The 22,530-nt window shown below is 37.9% G+C and overlaps 1 protein-coding gene across 5 annotated transcripts in view; it reads left to right on the top strand.

The window, feature by feature from the left end:
• LOC134203996 (cytohesin-3) overlaps nt 1–22,530 on the top strand; it is an 84,197-nt gene that overhangs the window by 14,768 nt on the left and 46,899 nt on the right. For all 5 annotated transcript variants that reach the window (XM_062678833.1, XM_062678832.1, XM_062678831.1 and 2 more), the window contains exons 2-3: nt 15,665–16,966; nt 17,114–17,246. In XM_062678833.1, the coding sequence (XP_062534817.1) occupies nt 16,019–16,966; nt 17,114–17,246 (1,081 nt within the window). In that variant the 5' untranslated portion in view covers nt 15,665–16,018. The remainder of the gene's footprint in view (nt 1–15,664; nt 16,967–17,113; nt 17,247–22,530) is intronic.

Here is a 22,530-nt window from a genome sequence, read left to right on the forward strand (position 1 = left end):
CTAGTTGGACTCTCGTTGTCAGTACAGAGCAACGATAAGATCATACAATTGAAATATTTAATTGAACTTGTATAGGGTGTCCCGATCGTTCAAGCATTATGCGAGGAATAAAGACTAGTCGATAAATCTATTTATCGAATCTACGACAAAAGGTCGAAAGACAAAAGGTCGAACGGACAAAAGGTCGAAAGACAAAACGTCGAAAAGACAAAAGGTCGAAAGGACAAAACGTCGAAAGGGACAGAAGGTCGAAAGGACAAAAGGTCGAAAGGACAAAAGGTCGAAAGGGACAAAATGTCGAAAAGGACAAAAGGTCGAAAGGGACAAAAGGTCGATCATGAACAAGATGAAATTTTGTTTATTCCAAAGGAATTTTTTAAATGCATTTAACTTCAAACAGAAATAACACTCATCTCATTAATCAAAGTTGAAGAATGAGCAATTTTCAAAGAAGGAGTAATGACTATGAAACAATATTATGAATATCTGGATAGTTCTGTTAGAGATAAAAAAGACGCCTGCATTAAAAATTCACCTGCGTGTAATACAAATCAAAATGTGTGGTGTGCACCATTTTGACAAATCGAAGTGACATTTAGAAAACTCAAACATCCATCTATTAGTTGTACTCACTGAATGAATTTTATTTAATTGTCAAAAATTGTGAAAAATAAAAGGGCAGATTTTTTTGACATTTATGTAACTTTGGTGTGAGATTGATTCTCTCCCTTTCAGTTTCTTGTCTATTTCGACCTTTTGTCCCTTTCGCCTTTTTGATCTTATTGATATTTTTTTCGTTCGACCTTTTGTCCCGTTCGACGTTTTGTCCTTTCGACCTTTTGTCCCTTTCGACGTTTTGTCCTTTCGACCTTTTGTCCCCTTCGACCTTTTGTCCTTTCGACGTTTTGTCTTTCGACCTTTTGTCCTTTCGACCTTTTGTCTTTCGACCTTTTGTCCCTAACCACTATTTATCTATATAAAACAAAGTTGGCATTTGTACGACCGCGCATCACTCAAGAATATACAGCCCAATTTTTGTTAATTTATATTCGTTTTCTTCTGAATATTCTGAAAATCAAAACTTAATCTTTTCGATAAAATTGTATCAAAATATTGATCAATTTTTGGCGAGACAAAGTTGGCCGGGTCAACTAGTTAATCATATGTCTTTAATCCACCGAGTTGGAAATGGTAATAAACACAACAATAAAGCGGATATTTCACACTTTCATCATGACTGTAGCGGAAGGTGAGGTTTGTGTTTTTGGATCCTCCTAAAAATCATTTTAGTGACCACGCAAAATTTGAATAACTTCTCATAACACTGACCGAATGCTATTATTTTTTTCAAAGTTAAAATCCGTACATATACAAAATGATCTGTACTGATAAAAATGAATGTTGACATTCACAATTTAACGATATTTAGTTATTAAGTTGTTAACTCAATACAAGGACACACTTGATCCCTCGTTAGTCAGAGTAGATATCATAAAAAGGGGATCAAATCCCTAATTTCTAAGATTGCATGAAATGTCAGCATACATGATGGCATACAAACAGCATGTCGGAAAATCTACTTATCAAGTATGAAAGAAAAATATTTTTCAAAAAATCTGCTTTCTACTGTTGTCGAAGCAAATAAAAAAAAATAGGTTTTCGACAGCATAACAGAAAATTAATTGTTTTTTAATAACAGCAACAATTCAAGTTAAATACTATGTTTCTCAGGAAGTCTGCGGAAATGACCAAAATTTATTTATTTTTGGCATTGATTCATCGGAATTGAGAAAAGGGGATCAATCAAATTCTACCCAGTCTCCCTCAGACTTAGTCTCCAGTCAGACCTCGGGCCTGTATCGGAAAAATTATTCCTGACGGCATCAGCAGTCGTTAATCCACTGAAAAAATGTTTGTGCGCAAAAAACTCATTCATTTTTCAGGCGCTTATCCTCAACCGATTTGCTCGCAACAATGCATTCGACGGTGAATCCTGTCCCATTGTTTCCTATTGAAAGTTTGTCAGATGGCACTATGGGCTCAAAAGTTATGACTATTGTATCATGTGCACGAGAAAGGCACTTAGTGCCTTCTACTTCCCGAAAATTTTCTAATGCTAATGGTCATATGATCCATATTCGGTCAAACGACTTTTTCAGTCGAACGTCATTTTCAGCTAAATGACCTGTTAGGGCAAATAACTTTTTACAAGTCCGGCCATTTTGCTTTTACCCAAACTACATTTTCGGTCAAACCAGTTTTGACCTGATAACAGTTTTCGTTAAACGTTTAGATTTGCTAAATGGTACTTGGCTAGATGTATTTTGGCCTAAGGGCCAGCATCGACTCAAAAAATAGAGAGACAACGGAATTTTGTTAAATGGTCAATTGACAAAAATTCTATTTAACCAAACAAGTGACCATTTTTGATCATATTACCCGTTCAGTCCGAGGTTCAGCGTCATTGATATTTGGCCCGTTGGACCGAATTACATTTTCGGCCAAATGTGTCCATTCTCTGTTAAATTCTGTCAAAAAACATTTCAGCTAAACGGCATTTTTGACCAACGATCGTTTTTGCCAGATGACCTACTAGCAAACGGCTTTTTCGGCCAAGTTACCAGTTCGGCCGTCTGTCGCTTTCGGTCAATGCAGCGGTTCTCAACCTTTTTCTTGAGAGGTACCCCTTCGAATTTTTGCATTAATTGAGGTACCCTCTCTCGAAAGTAGGCTTCTAATCCTCTTTAAAAAATAATTCCGAGCCCTTTGAAGGGAAGCTCCTTTCAGCTTTTGAATCCCTTTAAGGTAGCCTTCCGCGCCTCTTGATAAGAGGCTTCTAAGCCTATTGTAGAGAGGCTTCCGAACCTATTGAAGGCGGTTTTCGAGCCACTTAACAGGAGGCTTCGTTTGCATCTTGAAAGGGTGCTTCTGAGCCTCTTGAAAGTATGCTTGTGGAAGGCAGGATTCAATTGGCTTTTATTTATTGATCGCATTGCATATTATGTAAAATATAAATTTTTGCAATTAAAAATACACAATTATCAAAACTATATCAATGAGTTCCGCCATTACGCATTTCTTTCCGAGGTACCCCGTAGCGCCAGCGAAGGTACCGCCAGGGGTACATGAGCCCCAGGTTGAGAACCGCTGGGTCAATGGAATTTCCCAAGAATTTCTTATCGAAAATAGAAAGAATTTTCTGAAGAAATAAAAAAAATCCTCGAAAATTCCGAGCATTTTTCCGTTGTTTTAAAGTTGGCTATGCCAAACTAGCCGTCTAGTGATGAACTTCTCCATGTGAAGAAATCACTCTTATTAAGGATTAAAAAAACTAGCCGTTTTAATTGATCTAGATTGACAAAGTCAACGTTAAAGCGTCCCTTTCACAAGTCACATTTTTCTGTGTAAATTTCAAGGAATACTCAACAGAAACTCAATAAGAACTTTCCGTGGATACTCCAAATATTTTCCTGTAGAAATTTGGAACAACTTCCCGTGAAAACTCTGAAGAGATTCTCATGTAAATTCCAAAAAGTTTTCCTCGGTAAATCCAAAAAGCTCCTCTTGGTAATTCTAGAGAGTTCTCGAAACTTTAAAGTAGTTCTTGTGTCCTGAAATCTGAAAAAAAAAAAATCCAAATGAATATTCTGGAAAAACTGGAAAATTTCTAAGAAAGTTCATTATTTTTTTGAGGCGAAGCATAAAAGATTTTCCCGTTAATGTTTTAAAAATATCCAAAATGACCAAATCAGCCGAACGACACTTTCCACCGAATGTCCATTTGGACCAAAGAGCATATTCGGCTATTACGCTATTCGGCCAACCGATTTTTCAGCCAAAGGAACTATTCGACCAAATGACATTCTCGGCCAAATAACATATTTTGATTTTGACATCAAATTGATTCAAGATTTGTTTACAAATATTGCTGGAGATTACTAAATTGAATGATATGACATCAAACTGTGTACTTATTTTGTTATCGTAAACCAATATCAAAATTAGTTCTCGATTTGCTCTCATCGACAGCAGGAATAATTTTTTACTTGATTAACAGTAAGATTTTTGTGACCCGTAACGCTGGGTAGACACCTTTACGTGGTGTGTTACGGGTTAAGATCTACCACGGTTGCATTGCCAGCTACAGGCAAATCCTGACCCAACGAATACCTTCCTCATTATCCAACTCCGTGGTATTTATGAGGGTGTCGCTAAGTCGGTGGCTTCTCGTTAAGTAAGTACCACATCAACACTTCCTTCCTCTTCCTAGTTACGGTGAAGATGGGCGTGGTGTGGAGTAGTAATCCTCATGCTTTTGTTATTTTTTTTAAGACTGGAATCAAGGACCACTCCCCTTCTTGATTTCTGATAGCATTCTAGATAAGGATCTCAAAAGTAAAACATGAGTATCACTAGTGTCCAATCTACGAATTACACCGTAACAATGCTAATGCTAATGCTAATGCTAATGATTAACAGTAAGATTTTTGTTATTTCATTAACGGTTGACCAAAAAGATATCAAATATAGTAAACATAATCGATGATTTCACAACATTAAAACAAGTTATTGATTTTCTCTAAAGCTTTGCTTTGGTAGACTTCTACCAAGTAGTCTTTTGAAACATTTGAACAACATATTCGGCCAAACAACTTTCAGCCTTGTGGCCTTCAGCCAAATGGATTTTTGCAATATTTTCCTGGAAAAACAATTCAAAAATTTAATTTCAACAGGATTTTTTTTAAATTTCAACGGGAAATCCTTCGCAATTTTTACGGAGAGCTTTTCGAAATTTGAACAAGAAATTGTATGAAATTTTCATGGAAATCATTGGTATCTTCACGAAACATTCTCAGTTTCAACGTGATGTTGTAAAGATCTATCAGGAAATTATATGAAAGTTCCACTGAATCTTCGGAATTTCCACTGAACATTTTGTGGACTTCTTTAAATTTGAATCGGCGTGAAAATTATAGATCAGCGGCGTGACAAATTTTAAACGGCGGCGCGTCGATGCAAAAATGTCGGCGGCGGCGGCGTGCCAAAAACTGTCGGCGGTGGCAGCGTGGCGCGGCGGCGCACACCTCTAGGCACAGCAGACTTCACCTGCAGGGATTCCTACACCCCAAAGAAATTCGTATCTTGGGAATCACCGAGCATATGAGACAAAAAAAATGCAGGACAATTAATTTTTAGAATATGTCAAACAAGTATTGATTTCATCACATCTGATTAGAATGTACAACATTACTAATACATAAGAATCGTTGGAATTGTGTATTGAATGATATCATAAAAATGCAACAAGTTCCTCGTTTTACGGATTGTACAATGTGCTGTCATCCAAAACCATGTGATTATACATTAGAGTGGGGCGCAGTTGTATGGAAAAACGCAAACTTCGTCCGATCAAGTGAGATCAAGGTTTTTCTGAATCATTTTGGGACCCCAATCAACTGTGCAAAATATGGCCTCGATTGGTTGCAACCTCGCATGCCGCATCGCGTTTTAAATTTACATGGAAATGTATGGGAAAACGTACTTTTTTACATTTTTGCTGTTAGCGGCTTCAATTTATCATCAATCACGTGACTCAATACGTTAGAATCTAGTCTGGAAGATGCCGAAAGACTTTGCCGAAGAAGGTGCGTAGCTGGAAGGTCTACAAAAAATGTTATTACGTTTCGAAAATTGATTGTGTAAACCATATGCAAGAAATCAATGTTTCTGCCAGCACTACCGGACAACCTGTAATTGTCAGAGGGCAAAACCCATTTTCCTTCTAGTCGGAATATTTACTTTGTGAAATCATTCCGAATATCTTCCATTAGCTCCAAAGTCCTATAAAATCAATAATTTTGAAATAACACTCAGTTAAATTATTGCCCCACGTAGTTCGGCAGTGCTGGCAGAATAAACGATTTTTTGCATATGGTTTGAACACTCAATGTTCTAAGCGTTATAACTTTTTTCGTGGACGTTCCAGCAAAGTGTTTCGGCATCCTTTGGGTTATACTTTAACCCAATGTGCCACGTGGTTTACGATGAACTGAAGCCTCTAGTAGTAGAAATGCAAAAAATTACGTTCTCCCATACTAATTTCCATACAAACTTCAAACGCGCTGCGGAAAGCAAGGAAGCAACCAATCGGTCCCAAATTCTGCACAGTTGTTCAGTACCCAGAATGGCTTCGAGAAACCATTGATTTGAAAAAATGACCATGACGCCCCACTCTATTATACATATGTGGGAACATTCTCTATGCTATACCTTTTCGTACGAACAACTTTTGATATTTGATGTTTGCATGGCTTTCAAAATGCTTGCCGGATCATACGGTGGTTCTCAGTTTCTCGAATCACGTGTTTCAGGGGTTTTCCAACCTTGTTTCCCATGAGACGTAAGGAAATAAAAGACCCTCACTGCCCTCTATGTAATTATGTCTCCCAGGATATATTTAAGTTATAGAGTTCCAAAATGGATCTAGAGTGGATATTTTGACATTAAAAATCCACTGTTCGGCTTTGTTACATAGCAGCGTGCATCGAATTTTGATTATCTTCCGTATATTAGTTGATGATTCATATAGATTTTTAGCTTTGAAAACGAAGGAAGAGATCAAACTAGTAGCTGTTTTATTGATTCTTAGACGTTTACTCTTGAAGTTTGCTGCCGATTTTTTTTAAATATATTCCAGTACCTTGTGTATTGTATTATTCTTATTTTATATCCAATATTGAAGTTATGAACGACTGTGATTGCCATTTCGAATCCAATTACGACGTCTTCTGTTTGTATTGTTCAAGAGAGATGCCAATGATAAATTTAGTCAAGATGGATTAATTTCGAGCTGAGAAATTAGATTCGCCGAAAGTAGCGGGCTATAATTATGGCAAATGTTATTTATAAGGAACCACCGCCGTTCTCTGTTCTTTATTTATTTTTTCCTGTCTCGCATGTCTGGTTGCTGCTGCTGCGCTACGATATAGGGTCGTTCGATGGGAAGAAAAGTTCTTGTTCATCTTTCAGCAGTTTAGAAATTTTAATTTAAGATACATTTCGGCCTGTGGGAAATGTTGAAACATTGAAAGAGCAAATGACCAACAATTATTGTTGCTTGTCATCTCTTTGTTGGATGGCCATAGTTCGGTCGCTCTTATGGCGGCGAGAATCGTTTTACACGAACGAGAATTAAATAAATAGTGTTTGTGATAATTTTCATCTGAACGGCCTAAATTCAGGTTTCTATACTATAAGCATTCCCATAGTTTGTTTTAATCTGAAAGTAGGTGATTTGAGTTTTAGGCACTTATGTATTTTAGGGTTTAGACTAACAACTTGTATTATTGATAGAGGTCCTATTTCTGGATCTAAACTTTTCCAATTCCATTAGCTGTTTAGCCTACTACCGAAATATCCATTCGTCCTATTTATTACAACATTTGTATCGTAATTATTGGGCTCACTCGTAAATTTGAACCAAGCTTTGAGTGCGCCCTTTTGCGAGAATAAAAATATGAGCGATAATTTCTGATTAATTATGAGTCCGATACCAACAGCCATGAACATAGCTTTATCCACAAGGTCGTGCTGCCCATTATGCATACATGTAATTGTGTAATAAAACCGAATGGATAAAGCCGTGCTATAAATAGCACTTCCTCGCACCCTTTTGTGTTGTGCTGGTTACATGAAGATCCGTTTGCAACCGGTTGGGGAGTCATATCCTCAATGCTCAATCTTCATACACAGGCAAGACCCCCAACGGATACACGACGGGAGCACAGAGAGCTGCTTTGCAGAAACACGGTGTCGAGAATATAACAAAACCAAGGAAATAGAATGCTAATGGAGCTTTATGTATGCATTCACTTCGAGAGGTTGAAATCTTTGCCTGAAGTGCCACTCTATGTACATAAAGAAGGATTTCATTTCACTCTCGGCGGTTCTGGAAGTGAAAGTTTCCCAAATCCAAAACCGAATGGAACAATTATGATAAAATCATTGCTGATCGTTGAATGCGATGTGAGATAATCCCTTGCAATCTTTTTCTCCCAGAAACTGGAAGGTGATTTAGCTTCTTATTCGTTGTTCGGTACATTCTTGGTTTCTCGTTGCCTGCAGAACAGACCGACGACCGTTGACTCAGAACAAACAGGAGTAGAGATTCTCCGGCGCAGTTGCGCTTCTTGTCGCGAGGGAGACACATAACTCAAGATCAAGAGCAAGGGAAACATGATGACATATAGGTGATGACCGGTCGTTGACTTTGGCTGCTCAAAGGATAATTGATGGTTCGTCGCCAGCTAGTTTGTTGTGCTGTTAGCAACTTGTTGTGGTGTGCTTTTTTCAACTTCATTGTCGCATAGGATGTGGTCAGATTACATTCATGCACTATTCTATGCTGGCTGATTTTTTGTAGACAAAAATATAACATTCGATAAAACAATCATAAGATTCTTCCATTTACTTCCATATCTTATAATTGTGTGAAATTTACCCCAACACGCTAAAAAATGATATATATCACTCGTTAAAAAAACATGAAATTGCGAAAACCTAAGTTAATGTTCACTTTTTAGTAATATTGCCTTTCTTGTAATTAGCCAGGACACCACCTTTGTATGGTTTGATATACCATTTCCATCATAACTTTTAACCGCAATGTCCAATCATCGACAAAGTAAATTTTCCAAATCGGTTCCCACTATCCCAAAAAATTTGAAGTTGATTATTTTACGCTTGGTCGACTCAAAGCCATCGCAGTGCTTGAGTATAAGACTAACTTTAGTAGTTCCCAAAAGTGTCCGTCCATATTACCCCCAGCCCTCCTATTTTTTTCGTTGAAAGCATGCATTAGCTGGGTATTACGCAAAGATAATTGTTATCCTTTCAAAGGAATCATGATTTAGCCAGTAAAAGGCAATGATGATTGTGTTTTCTTCTGTAATAAAATGCGTTATTCCTTTTGTAAGAGAAGACGTTTGCCCGGCGAAATGAAACAACGGTGAATATAACTCATTCGTTGGAAGCAAGCATTTGCCTGGATTAATACAATGGTGGAAATAATCTTTGTTTTAAATAGCTGTTTGCTAGAAATCTTCTTCTTCTTATTGGCAGTACATCCCCACACTGGTACATAGCCGCCTCCCTGCTTAGTGTTCATTAAGCACTTCCACAGTTATTAACTGCGAGGTTTCTAAGCCAGGTTACAATTTTTGCATTCGTATTATCATGAGGCTAGCACGATGATACTTTTATGCCCAGGGAAGTCGAGACAATTTACAATCCGAAAATTTCCTAGACCGGCACCGGGAATCTTACCCACGCACCCTCAACATGGTCTTGTTTTGTACCTGCGCGTCTTACCTCACGGTTAAGGAGCAAAAAATTTAAAGATTTGGTGCCAATTGGTTATAATACAGTTTTTGTTGCTTTCTCGGAATTGTGCAAAATGGATATATGCAGTTTCTCTGGCAAATTATTAAAATGGTCTTTACGCCCTATGGAGCTAAGTCGAAGGAAACTAACTGCAAAAGAAAAAAGTCCTAAAGTTTTTTATGTAATTCGTGCACACACATACATACGGACAAAAAGACATTGTTCAGTTTTCCGAGTAATAGGCCAATTACTTTCATAAAATTATTCTCCTTTCCCTATGAAGGTTCGTTTTTGACGTGTTGTTGTACGATAAAATTTAACTTGAAGCGTTGAGAAAATAGTGGGTAGTGAGTTTTTTAAGGCTATTATTTAGTCTTATTTTTTACTAAAATATTTATTTACATTCTTACACGCTAATAAAAGTAATTTAAATCAGTAAATCAGTATTTTTTAGGCTTGATTAAAGTAACACTAATTAATGATTTTGTGTATGTTACTTCTACGTGAAGTTAAACGATTTACAATTAGTTCCGTTAGGATACGGCAGGCATGAAGAATGTTTTTATAGAAGTCTATTTTAAAGCGAGCGGAGGGCAATATTTGTGATGGCACATATCGCACGACCTTTTTTTCTGCCAAGCTCCCGTATGAAGGGGGAGGGAAAAATATCAGTGTGGAAGCTGATATATCTTCACTGGCAAAAGGAAGGTGGTTTGATTTGCTCATATGCTATCGTGTGCGAAAGGATTTTCTATCGACGAGTACTGTCTCCAAATTTCTAATATGACATCAGCATCTAGTCGAAAAGGATTTTTATTGCACAGTTCTGTTTTCTCATTGCGTCAGTTTCGTCGCAACCAACTTGGCTCAATTCTATACTTTCGCCTCTAATTCTATCATGAACATGTACGTCTAAGTTTGGAAGATGATATTAGCATTTCCATATCATTGATTAAAGTGTTTTTTTAAATTCTAGATAAAGTTCAACATTATCAGTTGTTATTGTATTTTCGTATAGCAAAGTTATGCCGAATTTTTATCATTTCACCCAAAATATAACTTCTTATAGGAGACTCGGAGAACCATAGTGTTGTATACCAATCGATGCAGCTCAAATATTTTAACAAATGTCGGTCTGTCCGTGTGTATGTGTGTGCACGGAAAATAAGAAAAACATTTTCTAAAAACGACACTTGCCGATGTCCCTCCACCATCTTCTTCTTCTTATTGGCATTACATCTCCACACTGGGACAGAGCCGCCTCGCAGCTTAGTGTTCATTCAGCACTTCCACAGTTATTAACTCCTCCACCATCTTATGTAGTACAAAAGGGAGCTATTTTAAAGTCCTTTACCTGCATGGAATACCAGATCCTTATGTTGTAAATTTTGTAAATTGGTGTTTCACCTTACTTTTGTAGGCATGAATTTACAAAATCGATCGATCGAATCGAAAATAATACATTCTGATTTTTTTTTTATTCGTATATTTATTTGGTAGGCACTCTGTGTTCTTAACCGCTACTGTGCCGTGATCTACTGTGGTACTCTGCTGTACAGAGTCCACATAGAATATATTTTAAGATGTCCATAATTCGTTATTGTTGTCGTTGCCAGTCCATATCATCGTGAGTCCATTGTGTTCATTTGTCCATGTGGTGAATCCAGTGATCGTTGCTTTGTTCGGTTGCCATTAATCGAAGAACGTTGGAGGCATGCCTCCGAGAAGAACAGTTTTGTCAGTCGTCATCAGGCAGTCGTGTCGGTGAGGCGCGTTCCCCAAAACGCCACCGTACGGACTGCGCTTCTGGCGACTGACAATGGTTTGGTGGAGGGGCTGGGAATCGAACCCATGACCATTCGCTTATGTGTAGCCAACTACGCTACGAAACCCTCCACATTCTGATTATGTGGAGATGACCAATATAATCCATGTTTCGAATAACGATTATGTGATTGTGAGATGAGATTTTTCATGTGACCAAATAGTTATTCTCGACACCTGTTGTGTTTATTTTTTATTTGTTTATTTATGCAAAAAATTCAACTGACAATGCATGTCTAAATGAATATTACTTAAACTGATTGGTTACGGTCAGCGGTACGGAAAAAGTCTAGTAACCGATGACGAAACACGTCAACTGATAAGTTAAAATAAAAAAAGTCGAAGAATTCGTTGAAGCGTCGACTGATGGATCGAATTGGTTCGTATAGTGCATAGTTGCTAGTCTGTGGCTCTAGAAGCAAAAATAGACGTTGACGAAGAGGTCTTTCAGGTGCATATAGATTTAACTGCGATAGTTATGCTGAACAACCGATGTGACCCGTGAGCAGCTACCCGCAAACGTAGCTTCAGCGGCAATCCGTCTAAACTCTAGTGGTTCGATGCCAATCAAACGACACCGCTTCTCGTACGGTTGCCGTACGGAAAGGAGAGGTTTTGCGTTTTTTTCATAACGCTCCCTCCCTCGCTTTTAGTAAATATAAACAATGAAAGAATTATCACCATATTTTATAGATTTTAATTTTATAAAAGCACATGGAAGATCACTCACTCCCTCGTGTATCCTGAGCACCCCCAGGGGTACATAGGGCCAACAAAAATAAATCTCCATCCTGGGCGGCTGCTTGCTTTACCCTTGATGTGGGCCCAGGTCAGATTCCTGTCGACTTCCTTTATTTCCTTGTTGAGGCTACGTCGCCAGAAGCTCTTGGGTCTGCTTCTGCTGTGATGTCCTGCCGGATTCTAGTCCAGCGTTGCTTGCAAATTTCGTGGCCGACCCACCTCCATTTACGCTCTCGAATTTCTGTTGATATCTGTTTGTTTCATCGATTGAGCTCAACATTCGAGATCCAGCTATGAAGCCACCAGGCCCGAATTATAAGATGTAGTCATCGATTGTTGAATACTTACAGTTTTGGCACGATCTTTGTTGATACACACCAAGTCTAACTGGCGTATAACAGCACAGATTTCTTGTTAGAGTTGAATATTCGAAATTTAGTGCGTTGATTAATCTGATTTGATCTCCATATATTTCGTAAACTCGCAATAGCAGCCCTGGCCTTCTTGATTCGTGCTCCTATGCCAAGATATTGAAAGTTTTCGATCTCCACTACTGCTTGCCCGGCTACCGTAAAGTTGGAGGGATTGTTCGTGTTGATATCCAACGATTTGGTCTTGTTGACATTGATGGTGAGACCCACCGTGATGGAGCGTTCGGCCAGGTCGTTCAGCTCTCTCTGCATATCAGAGCGCTCTTGTGCTAGTAGATCAATATAATCAGCCAAATCGAAGGCGTTCAGATGCTCCATAGAAATAGGCTGCCAGAGCATCCCTCGGTTTGGTACACGGTCAATCGCACCCATCATGATTTCGTCGATTACGGAGATAGAATACATCCTTGCCTCACTCCAGCGACTACCCGGATGGAGTCAGATAAAGCTCTGTTATGCAAGACTATGCACGTAAAAGCTTCGTCCTGCGCTTCGAAGAGGCCGACGATTTTGTCTAGAACTCCCTTGCGTCTAAGAATGGCTGCTGCAATCTAATAAAATCTAATAACAGCTCAAAATTGTTTAAAAATATCTTTTAAAAAAATTGAATGCTATCCGAGTGTCTCAAAAAAGTGTGGTGGCCAAAAATTCATTTCAAACTGGATTTTCTTTTTTATTTTAAGTTGAAGAGCATATTGAGAAAGCGAACTCCATCTGATCAAAATCCCATTCCTTGGCGTACGATCAAATTTGTCAAATCGACGTTTGAATCTTTGTTTACAAAAGTAGATTAGTCGTTTTGAAAATTTGGCATTGAAGGGAATTTAAGTATGCTCTGTATGATCATTGATCACTAGTTTAATTGGCATCATTGGCATATTTTCAACGTACCCACTGCTGAAAAAATGGCAAAAATGTTTGAGCCATGAGATAAAATCCAGGAGCAGTTCCCCTACTTACTTACAATACTTATTACGCATTTATTACCGATTTGTGATGTTTGTTGATTATGCTTGATTCGATTGGAACTTTCAACTTCAATGTTGTCTATTTGTCTCTGGTAATACCCACTTGGATTGAGCATCATAAACCACTGGGTTTGTCAAACCGCAAAACGGTAATTAAAAACATTATTATAGACTGATTCTGTCACCAGCATATCCCACTGTTTTGCACGTTTGACTATTCAACTTTCCGCTTTTGATCCTTCTTGCTGCTTCCACCAACTAAGCCTGTTGCCAATGTTGTTCGCCAAAGCCCATGGGATTTGCCAAACATGTCATTGTTGGTTGAACTCCCCCACTTTCATGTGATACGGCGATTTGCACAATTTAATTGAGTGCTGTTTCCGTTCGAAACCGCATCGTCGATATTTTCCATAATACCAACCCGTACCTAGTTATTTTAGAACACCCTGAATCCACAATTCGTTAAATTGAGTATCATGCAAAAAAAAAACGGAAATCTATGGCGGTTAACATAGATTTTATCGATATGCAAACCCATTTTTATTTCCAAATAAAAGTACCCATTTGCATTGCACTTTTCGCCTGTCAAATAGACTGGCAAATACCTACGCCACTGTCGTACGTTGACTGCTTTGTGTCTCGTTTTGAATCCTTCTTGACAGTGGAATTGGCACCATCATCGTTTGTATTGTAACTGCAACGATACTGCAAATATCGACAATCAAACTGCATGATTGAGTGTTTGTGTGCTCAACATCTAACCCCGTATTGGAAAACTCAAATATACGGCCACGAAGGTTGACCTTGGAATTGAAATATAATTCGGAAATGTATTAACAATATCAAAGGTCATAACTCATATTGCTCAGTCACATTGTAAGTAACGGCTTTGAGAAATTGTATGTACATAGGACAGTTATGCTAATAATGTCAGTACACAACATGATAAAAACTATCAGCCATTATTGTGTCATTCTCCTCACAACTATATCGCCGAACATTGGCATTACATCGATAAATCTTCGCTCATAAATATTATGAAATTTCATCTTTTTCGATTCCTTCCAGTCGCCATCCACAATGATTGGCCCATTTTCGTATCGAGCTTGCCAAATTTAGTTCCTTTTTATTACGCACTTAACCTACATTCTATTCTTCTTCAGGCTTCAGTGCCCTTAGTTAAATTAGCAAACTTCTCCGATAATGGTCACCCAGCATATAACGTGCTAGGATACCGATGCCGGGGTTACTGAAATAAATAGATAGCATCCATTTGGACACTCTTCACATTTTCCCTTTAGGCTTGTTTAACGCTTCGTTGCGTGAGCTTCTCTATTCGAGGGTCGTTTATTTGTCGAGGGTGCAGATTTTAACACGCGTTGAAGAAGTGAGACTCTCGACCCTAGCAGCTTTCGCCTATTCGAGTTTGACAGTGAACCTTATCCACCACAGGGAAGGATGTGGAGAAAACACTTGACTTAATACTCGTTTTCCTTCCTTTAGCGAATAAACAAAGTCAATAGCGTGCATGATCCTTTTTTGTTTTAAACTTTTTTGTTGTTTTCCGTACAACGAAATGATACCGAAAGGCTCTAATTTCTTTATTTTGTATTCATATTGATTATGGAGTAGAGCTAGAACATTAGTAGATTGTATTTTTAATCAATTTTTTAATGCAATTTTGTTCGATAGGTCATGAGTTAAAATTATTGTGTGAGCCCTTGGATAGCTTAAGTCTCTTTTCTGGTACTAATTAGGCACCTGTTCAAGTTCATATAAAATCTTTTGAATTCTAAATCCATTTTGTGTAATCCGCCAACACATCTGAAAAACAGCTGCTATTTATACATCAGTTGAATTTTTTCGCTTTTCTGATATTAACGTAATCGCGCCAATGCCGTAAAACAATATTTCTATGGTAACACTTTCGAGCTAGTGTTTCGCGAATGGCGTAGGTGGTGCGGAGCTTTGGCAATCAAATTGAGAGAGACAGCTTCAGGAAATATCCTTGTCGTACAATTTTCACCTGATAGGTAGCCAAGGATGTTCCGACACGGAACCGTGCGCTTTCCAATAGGTGAGGGAGTCAAGCAAGCATCCTGTGCACATTGGATTCACAAGCGCGCCTCGTGAGCTGCGATGCAGTTTCGTTCCGCTTCGTATATCACACCGTTGCTGCTGCTGCTGTTGCTGCCATTGACCGTGAATTTATTATTTTTGATACCGGAGACGTGCTTTGATTTAATGTTCCGATCAGCTGCTGGCAATTGAAACAATCTATCACTAAATAAATAAATCATTACTTGGGCGGGTTTCCAGATTTCAGTGTGTCAGTTAATATATTGATACGGACGGATTATAATGAGTGCATGCGAAACCGTAACAAAACGAAACCAAATTTATAATGGTCGAATAGCAGTCCCAGAAAAAATATTTGATGAAGAATCCCATAAATGTGTGTTACTCGTCTGAAGAATATTCGTTTGCCGAACATAGCAACAGCAAGTGTAAGCATACCGAGATGTGAACTGATCGTGAATCCCGCAGTGTGATTGAAATTATTGTGATATATCAGTGTTTAAAAGTCCCGAAAATAAACAAATATTTCCGTTGTTACGAGTCGCTCAGCGGTGGCAATTAATTAAACAAGAAGGAAAAACAGAAGCCTGAAAAATGTTTTTCTCATCGAACGTGGATGCAAAAAAGACGAACTGGTTTTCGTCACTTCGGCGTCAACCAAAGCCCAAGAAGACAGCGCTGGTCGCTGAAAAGTTAACCCAGAAGAGTTGTGTAGATTTGACGTCCAGTAGTCTGTATAGTGGTGGCGACAACTCTAGTCAGTCGCCAGAAGCGGTCGACGACAGTGCAACAACAGATGACCCGTTGCGCAATCCTGCTGCGGAAAGATATATCTGCACGTGTGAGTGGGTAAAAGTAACACCATCGCCTTCGTTCTCTTCCGATTCACCCGAATCTGCCTCGAGTCTTACCTCAGCCACAACGGCCACAATTAGCACCACAGTGTCGAGAAGTCTGCGGGAGAACAAATATCACCAACTTCCAACCGCCTCTTCGGAAAATAATCTCACAAGTGATAGCGCTAACGATCTCAAGGATATTGCCCTGTCAGCGTTGAATAATACCAGCAGCTTGAGAAGAAGACCGAAGCGGAAGGAGCAAGTCTATACCTCAACTACCGTAACCACTGTGACAAAAACGACGGTGTTAAACAAACAGAAAACCTACCGCGTGGGCTTAATCTTCAGCGACAATGGAGAACTGTTGAATAGCAGTCTTGACCTACGGCAACTGCTCGAGGAAAGCAAGCTGGCAGAGCTCGCTTCCAGCGAGAGCAGTGGCACCATCAAGGAGGAAGAAGTTAATAATAACAGGCGGAAGGATTCAGCCTGCCAGCGACAGTTCAGTATTCTGGACGATAGTAATTTTGACTTCATCGACGACAGTGCTGACTTGTTCAACCGTAATTACTCGGGCAACAATGTGGCCGTCCACGCCAATTCGGCAAGCTCAACGCCAAAAGTCCTTAGGAAATGTAATAACTGCAAAAACAAATCTAATCTAGTCTACAAGAGAAGTATTAGCTCGCCGCATCGTAAGAAGGTAAATTAAAGAGGAATGACTCCAACATTTGTATGACTTCACTTTCCATTTAGCCATGTTTATCATAGCAGAACGTATTTAATTACGATAACAACTAATGCCTGAACCCGTTTGGTGCTTATTTCTTTTCTTTTTTTTTCGCAACAGCAAATAAACGATGAGTTGAATGAAGTGGAGTCGGAGATGAGAGCGCATGAGAACAAAGAGGAGAACAAACATTCCAACAAAGATAAGCAGATGGCATTAGGACGTAAGAAATTCAACATGGACCCAAAGAAAGGTATGTATTGAACGTTTAGTAAAAATGGAATAGGATGTCTTTATTAGCAAAACGCCTAATTGATTTTAAGTGGGATAGATTGAGATAATCCATAGAATTCTGAAATAGTAAAAATTCCATCATTATCGTATGTTCGAATAAAGTAAGCTATAGTAGAGTGATTCAAATTTTGACTTTTTTGCTTCCCAATACTTAAACGATTACATTTGCCACTTTGATAATCATCCTAAATTTTGAGCTAATTCTAAATATTACATTGAATGAATGAGTACGCGCGGTTTGAAGTTTGTATGAAAATTACAATGAAAACATTAACTTTTACGGAAAGCTTTTTTTTTAAACTTTATTATAGTGATTTTCGAGTTGATTACAAAGTTCATCACTATTTATGGAAAGCTGTTTCCCAACGCTTCCTATTAAGCTCTAAAAATATGTGAGAAAATTGACAACACAAAAGGAAACAGTCCGTCTTTGTTGCGAAACGATTTGATGCTTGCAAGAATTTCTTACTGAGAAATAATAAATACTGAATCGTGGGAAAAAAACACGTTAAAAAATAACATCAATATCAATAATGAGCATTTTTGTTTGTTAACGACAAATCGCTTCACAACAAAAACTGCTCTTTCATATAAGGGTCGATTTCCACAATAATTTCCATACAAACTTCAAATGACGTGTGCACAATCAAATTACATCCAAATTTGCTAAAAAAATAGGTGGATTATTAAAATGGCAAATGCAATCGTTCAAGCATCGGAAAGCAAAAAAGTCAAAATTTGAATCACTCTAAAGCTATAGTGCTTTACCGCGTTAGGGGCAAAAGGTCGAAATACAAATAGTCGAAAAGAACAAAGAGTCGAAATTGACGAAAGGTTGAAAATGACAAAGGATTGAAATGGCAAAACGTCGAATGGGACAAAAAATTGAGATGGCCAAAAACTCGAAACTCGGACTTCCTTCTTCCTTATTTAAACTTCCTTCTTCTTTTTCTTCTTTCTTCTTCCGTCTTCCTTCCTCTTTCTTCCTTCTCTTTCTTATTTGTTCTTTCTTTGTTCTCGTTTCTTCATTTTTTCTTCATACTTCTTCTTTCTTCCTCGTTACATCTTTCGACTTCGTTTTTCATTTTTCTTTCTCGATTTTGCTTCTTCCTTTTTCTCTCTTCCACTCTTTCCCTTTTCTTTCTGACTTTTTCCTTGTTCCTTCCTTCTTCATTCTTCTTTTTTCTTTCACTCACCTTCCTTTTTCTTTCTTCCTTCTCCATTGCTTCTTCCTTCTTCTTGTTATATCTTTCTATCGTTTTTCTTCTTCGTTCTTTCTTTTTCTTCTCCCTTTTGTCGTTTTCGACCTTTTGTTCTATCGACGTTATGTTTTTTCGACCTTTTGCTTTTTTTGACATTTTGTCATATACACCCAGGTTTTTTTTACGCGGATAGAATTCGCTAATTTTTTTGGTTAACTCGAACTTTCACAGTTTTTTAAATACCACCTGAATTTTCTTTATTTTTTTTGTGAATTTTTTTGTGGGGTTAACTCATTGTTTCATTGACTCTGAAGGTTTTAAACGACTAAAACCAAACCGTGTAAAAAAAACCTGAGTGTATTCTGTTTTACCTTCTTGAAACTTCTTCTCCTTATTCTGACTAAAAATCTGAACTAACAATTTGAAAAATTATCAAATTGGTTGACATTTTTTGGATAACGTATTCATGAGAAAACAAAAACCAATCGATTTTGGCAACATGAACGTTCCGAACGACGGGTCTTCAGCTATCTTTGCGAGTAAAGTTGTAGGATTGCCAATCCGTAGATTGCGAGTTCGATTCTGGGTCTGGCCTAGGATGTTTTCGGGTGCGAAACATTCTCGACTCCCTGGGCATAGTGTATCCATTGTACTTGCCTCACAAGATACATACTCATGCAATGGCGGGCATAGAAAAGCTTTCAATTAATAACTGAGGGAATACTAAGTTGAAAAGCAGACCATGTTTCAGTTGGAATGTAGAAACATAGAAGAAGAAGAAAAGTTCCGAACGTCTTGCCATAATCGAATGGAGACTGAAGTTGGCGCATCCTAGTCAGGACTTACATGAAGAGACTAAGAGAGCTGATAATAAACAATTATTCTTTCTCCCATATTTTTGACATAATGAATATGGTGCACCATGCTCAAGGTTCGGTTCGATTCCCGGTACGGTGTAAGAAGTTTTAAATGCTGAATGAACGTTAAGTTAGTTATACAGACTCCATCTAAGCTGGGGCACGTGACTCACCAAATCGAATATTTTCCCTGAAATTTAAATATATACACAAAAAATGTTCTGAGAAAAATCTGATTTTCCGCCAATTTTTATAAACCCCATTCACCCCAATTTTTATAAACCCCATACACATTCCGAACGTTTATGTTGCCAAAATCGAATGACTTTTGTTTTGTCATACTTCACATTTCTTCACTTATCATGAAACTAGACACACTGTTACACGGATTTTGAAATCCAAGCGTTTTTCGCGCAATGTTTTACGTGATTTCATATACGAAATTGTTTACGCCGTTTTTGATATCCATTCAGTTTCTCATAAAGATTATGAAATGTACGCGGTCTTCAAACAAAAATTAAAAAAAAAAGTTTTGTCAAAATCGTATGGTTCTGTTGCCAAATCGAATGTTGTCAAAATAGAATGGGGTTTGTAATGCCAATAAAGAAAAAAAGAACAGTACAGAACTTGGTCCTTCACTCTAGCCTTGTTTTTCCAGCTCCGTAATGGTCTTTAAAAGCTGGTACGCAGGTTTTAAATACTAAATATCATGCTTACGGATGTAGACTGCTGACAGAATTTACAACATATAAAAATTCTAACGTATTGCCAAAATCGAATGGGGTCTGTAAATTGAACTTGAACGAAAAACAAATATGCCTTGATAAAATTAATCTAACTAGAATTTAAGTTGTTACTAAGACAGCCAATTCGTACGTGTGTAAATATGTTTCAAGACAATTCCTTGTAAATGTTGGAGCATTTACATCCTTTACTATTAATACTTATTTGATTTTCCCGTACCTATACAAATTGTTTTGTTACTTCGTTACATTCGCTGTTGTCAATATTTTGTCAAAGATGTCCAAGTTTCATTCATTTTTTCAGGAAGTTTATTTCCCACTTTGTACCCAAACGTGAATTTTGTCTTTTTGCCAAGATTTATTTTTGTGCAACGCTACCCGGATCACTTGAACTGCTCCCTCCAGTACTCGTCGAGAGTTAATGGATCGGAACCACGATGAATGGAATTTATCAGGCAGAAACAATTTGATCCACACCTATCTCATCTTTGCTTTGTTGTCCATATGCTGCTGCGGTAGATTGCAGTACCTACTCAGCCGGTCCCACATGCCAGCGTGTTTGTCATTGCTTCGTTTTATCCACATTAGGGTGGTTTTATTCACCAGAGGTCCGTAGAGACTATATTACGTACACTAACTGTACGAAAAAGGCAAGAAGCAAAACAAGGTTACAATTTGTTGATATTAAACATGTATCAGACATCATTTCCGCAGCATATCGCCAAACAAAATGTGAAGTCGATTATGCAAAATTTATCAAAATATTTATTTCGAACCACCCTGGTAATATTGTAGGTCATGTTGGTTAGAAGCATTCGTTCGATAAAATCGAATTAACTCTCCTGAAAATGTTGACATGAATGAGCATAAAGCTCACTCTTTCAGCAAATTCATCATTAGATGCAAGTACTCTGTTGCTTGATGTGTCAGTTAAAAATATTAAATTTATTCGCTTGTATGTACGTCAATATGCTTGGCTTCATTGTTATGCATTTACTTTTTCATGTAAATTTGACCCAATCAGTAAAACTGACATTCAAGCTCACATTGAATTTCTCCTTTGCTTAACATTTAGATTTGCAACCTTCAATTCTCGGTCCAATCTAGGAAAGCTTCGAGTTGGTATGTTTCTCGACTTCCCTGGTCATAAGGGACCATTGACAAATGTCGTAACGCTGTAGGGGGGGATGGGATCAGACAGAGCGTTACGATTCATGCAAATAAATTAAACCATTCATACAAAAAGTGTTATGAAGGAAAGGGAGATGGTCTAGAGTAGCCCAAATTTACGATACTTAATTTGTGAACGAACCCTAAGAGTATTATCGTGCCAGTCTCATGATATACGAAACGGATGCAAAATGGTAATTCAATTGACTTAGGGGTGATTCAAGTATGACGTCCACTACTTTTTGAGATTTCAAGACCCCTCCTCTGTACCGTTTTTTTGTTTACCAAGTATATGTACTGTCACAAAATCTTAATCTTAAAGTTTAAAATCAAAATTTGCTGTCATGATGTCAATTATTTCATTACTCCAGTTGTACTCGTTTTGTATGGATTAACGGTTAACACAGCAGAAATGAGAGCATATTTTTACACTGTGAAATCATACTGAAAACAAATTTTGCTGTCGAAATCAACATGATTACTAAATTTGATATCATAAGATTTTTAATTTGATATCAAAATGAGTATTCAATTAGATTAGTTTTATGAACATTCATTACAACAACAGCATATTTTGTTTGCAGATTGCTTTTAATTTTCGTAGAATACACTTTAAATAATCGACAGCGTAATTTGATGTAAAGCTGCTATTATTATGATAACTGTGGAATGCATATTGAAAATATGTTGCGATATCAATGAATCGCCTGCTTTGAGCGTGCTTACAGCGGCACACTAGGAGTTAACTTTTGGAAATCAGTATGGCGAAAGGCATCTAATGTTTAATATCTCGAAAATAAGAACCTTAATCGAAAAAATATCTGGTTGGCGTAGTAGCGGACACCGTCCTACATAACTGGTACCAAATAGATTTTCGTGAAAAGATCCTGCTGTTGAGAAAACCTCCGTTAGATGTCTTTCGTCATACAAATTTCTGGCGGTTAACTCATGCTGGCTACTTTGGGCATATACAATAGCGCCTGGATGTGACAGCGGCGGGTAGTAAATCAGCCACTGCCAATAATTCATTTGTGTTAACTAACAATTGACATCAAATTTGGTTTTCAATATAATCTCAACAGCAGAGCTTAATATCAATTTGCTCTCATTTTGTTAACCGACTTTGCTCGGGTTAGCATTGTTACGGTGTAATTCGTAGATTGGACACTAGCGATACTCTGGGAGGGAGAAACAGATACATACGAAAAATGTGTGTGTCAAGACGAGCCGAAATCTAACTGTCAGTGTGAGCCGAAACTCTCAGCAAGCAA

Source organism: Armigeres subalbatus, unplaced genomic scaffold (genome assembly GCF_024139115.2).
Source record: "Armigeres subalbatus isolate Guangzhou_Male unplaced genomic scaffold, GZ_Asu_2 Contig323, whole genome shotgun sequence".
Lineage (NCBI taxonomy): Eukaryota > Metazoa > Arthropoda > Insecta > Diptera > Culicidae > Armigeres > Armigeres subalbatus.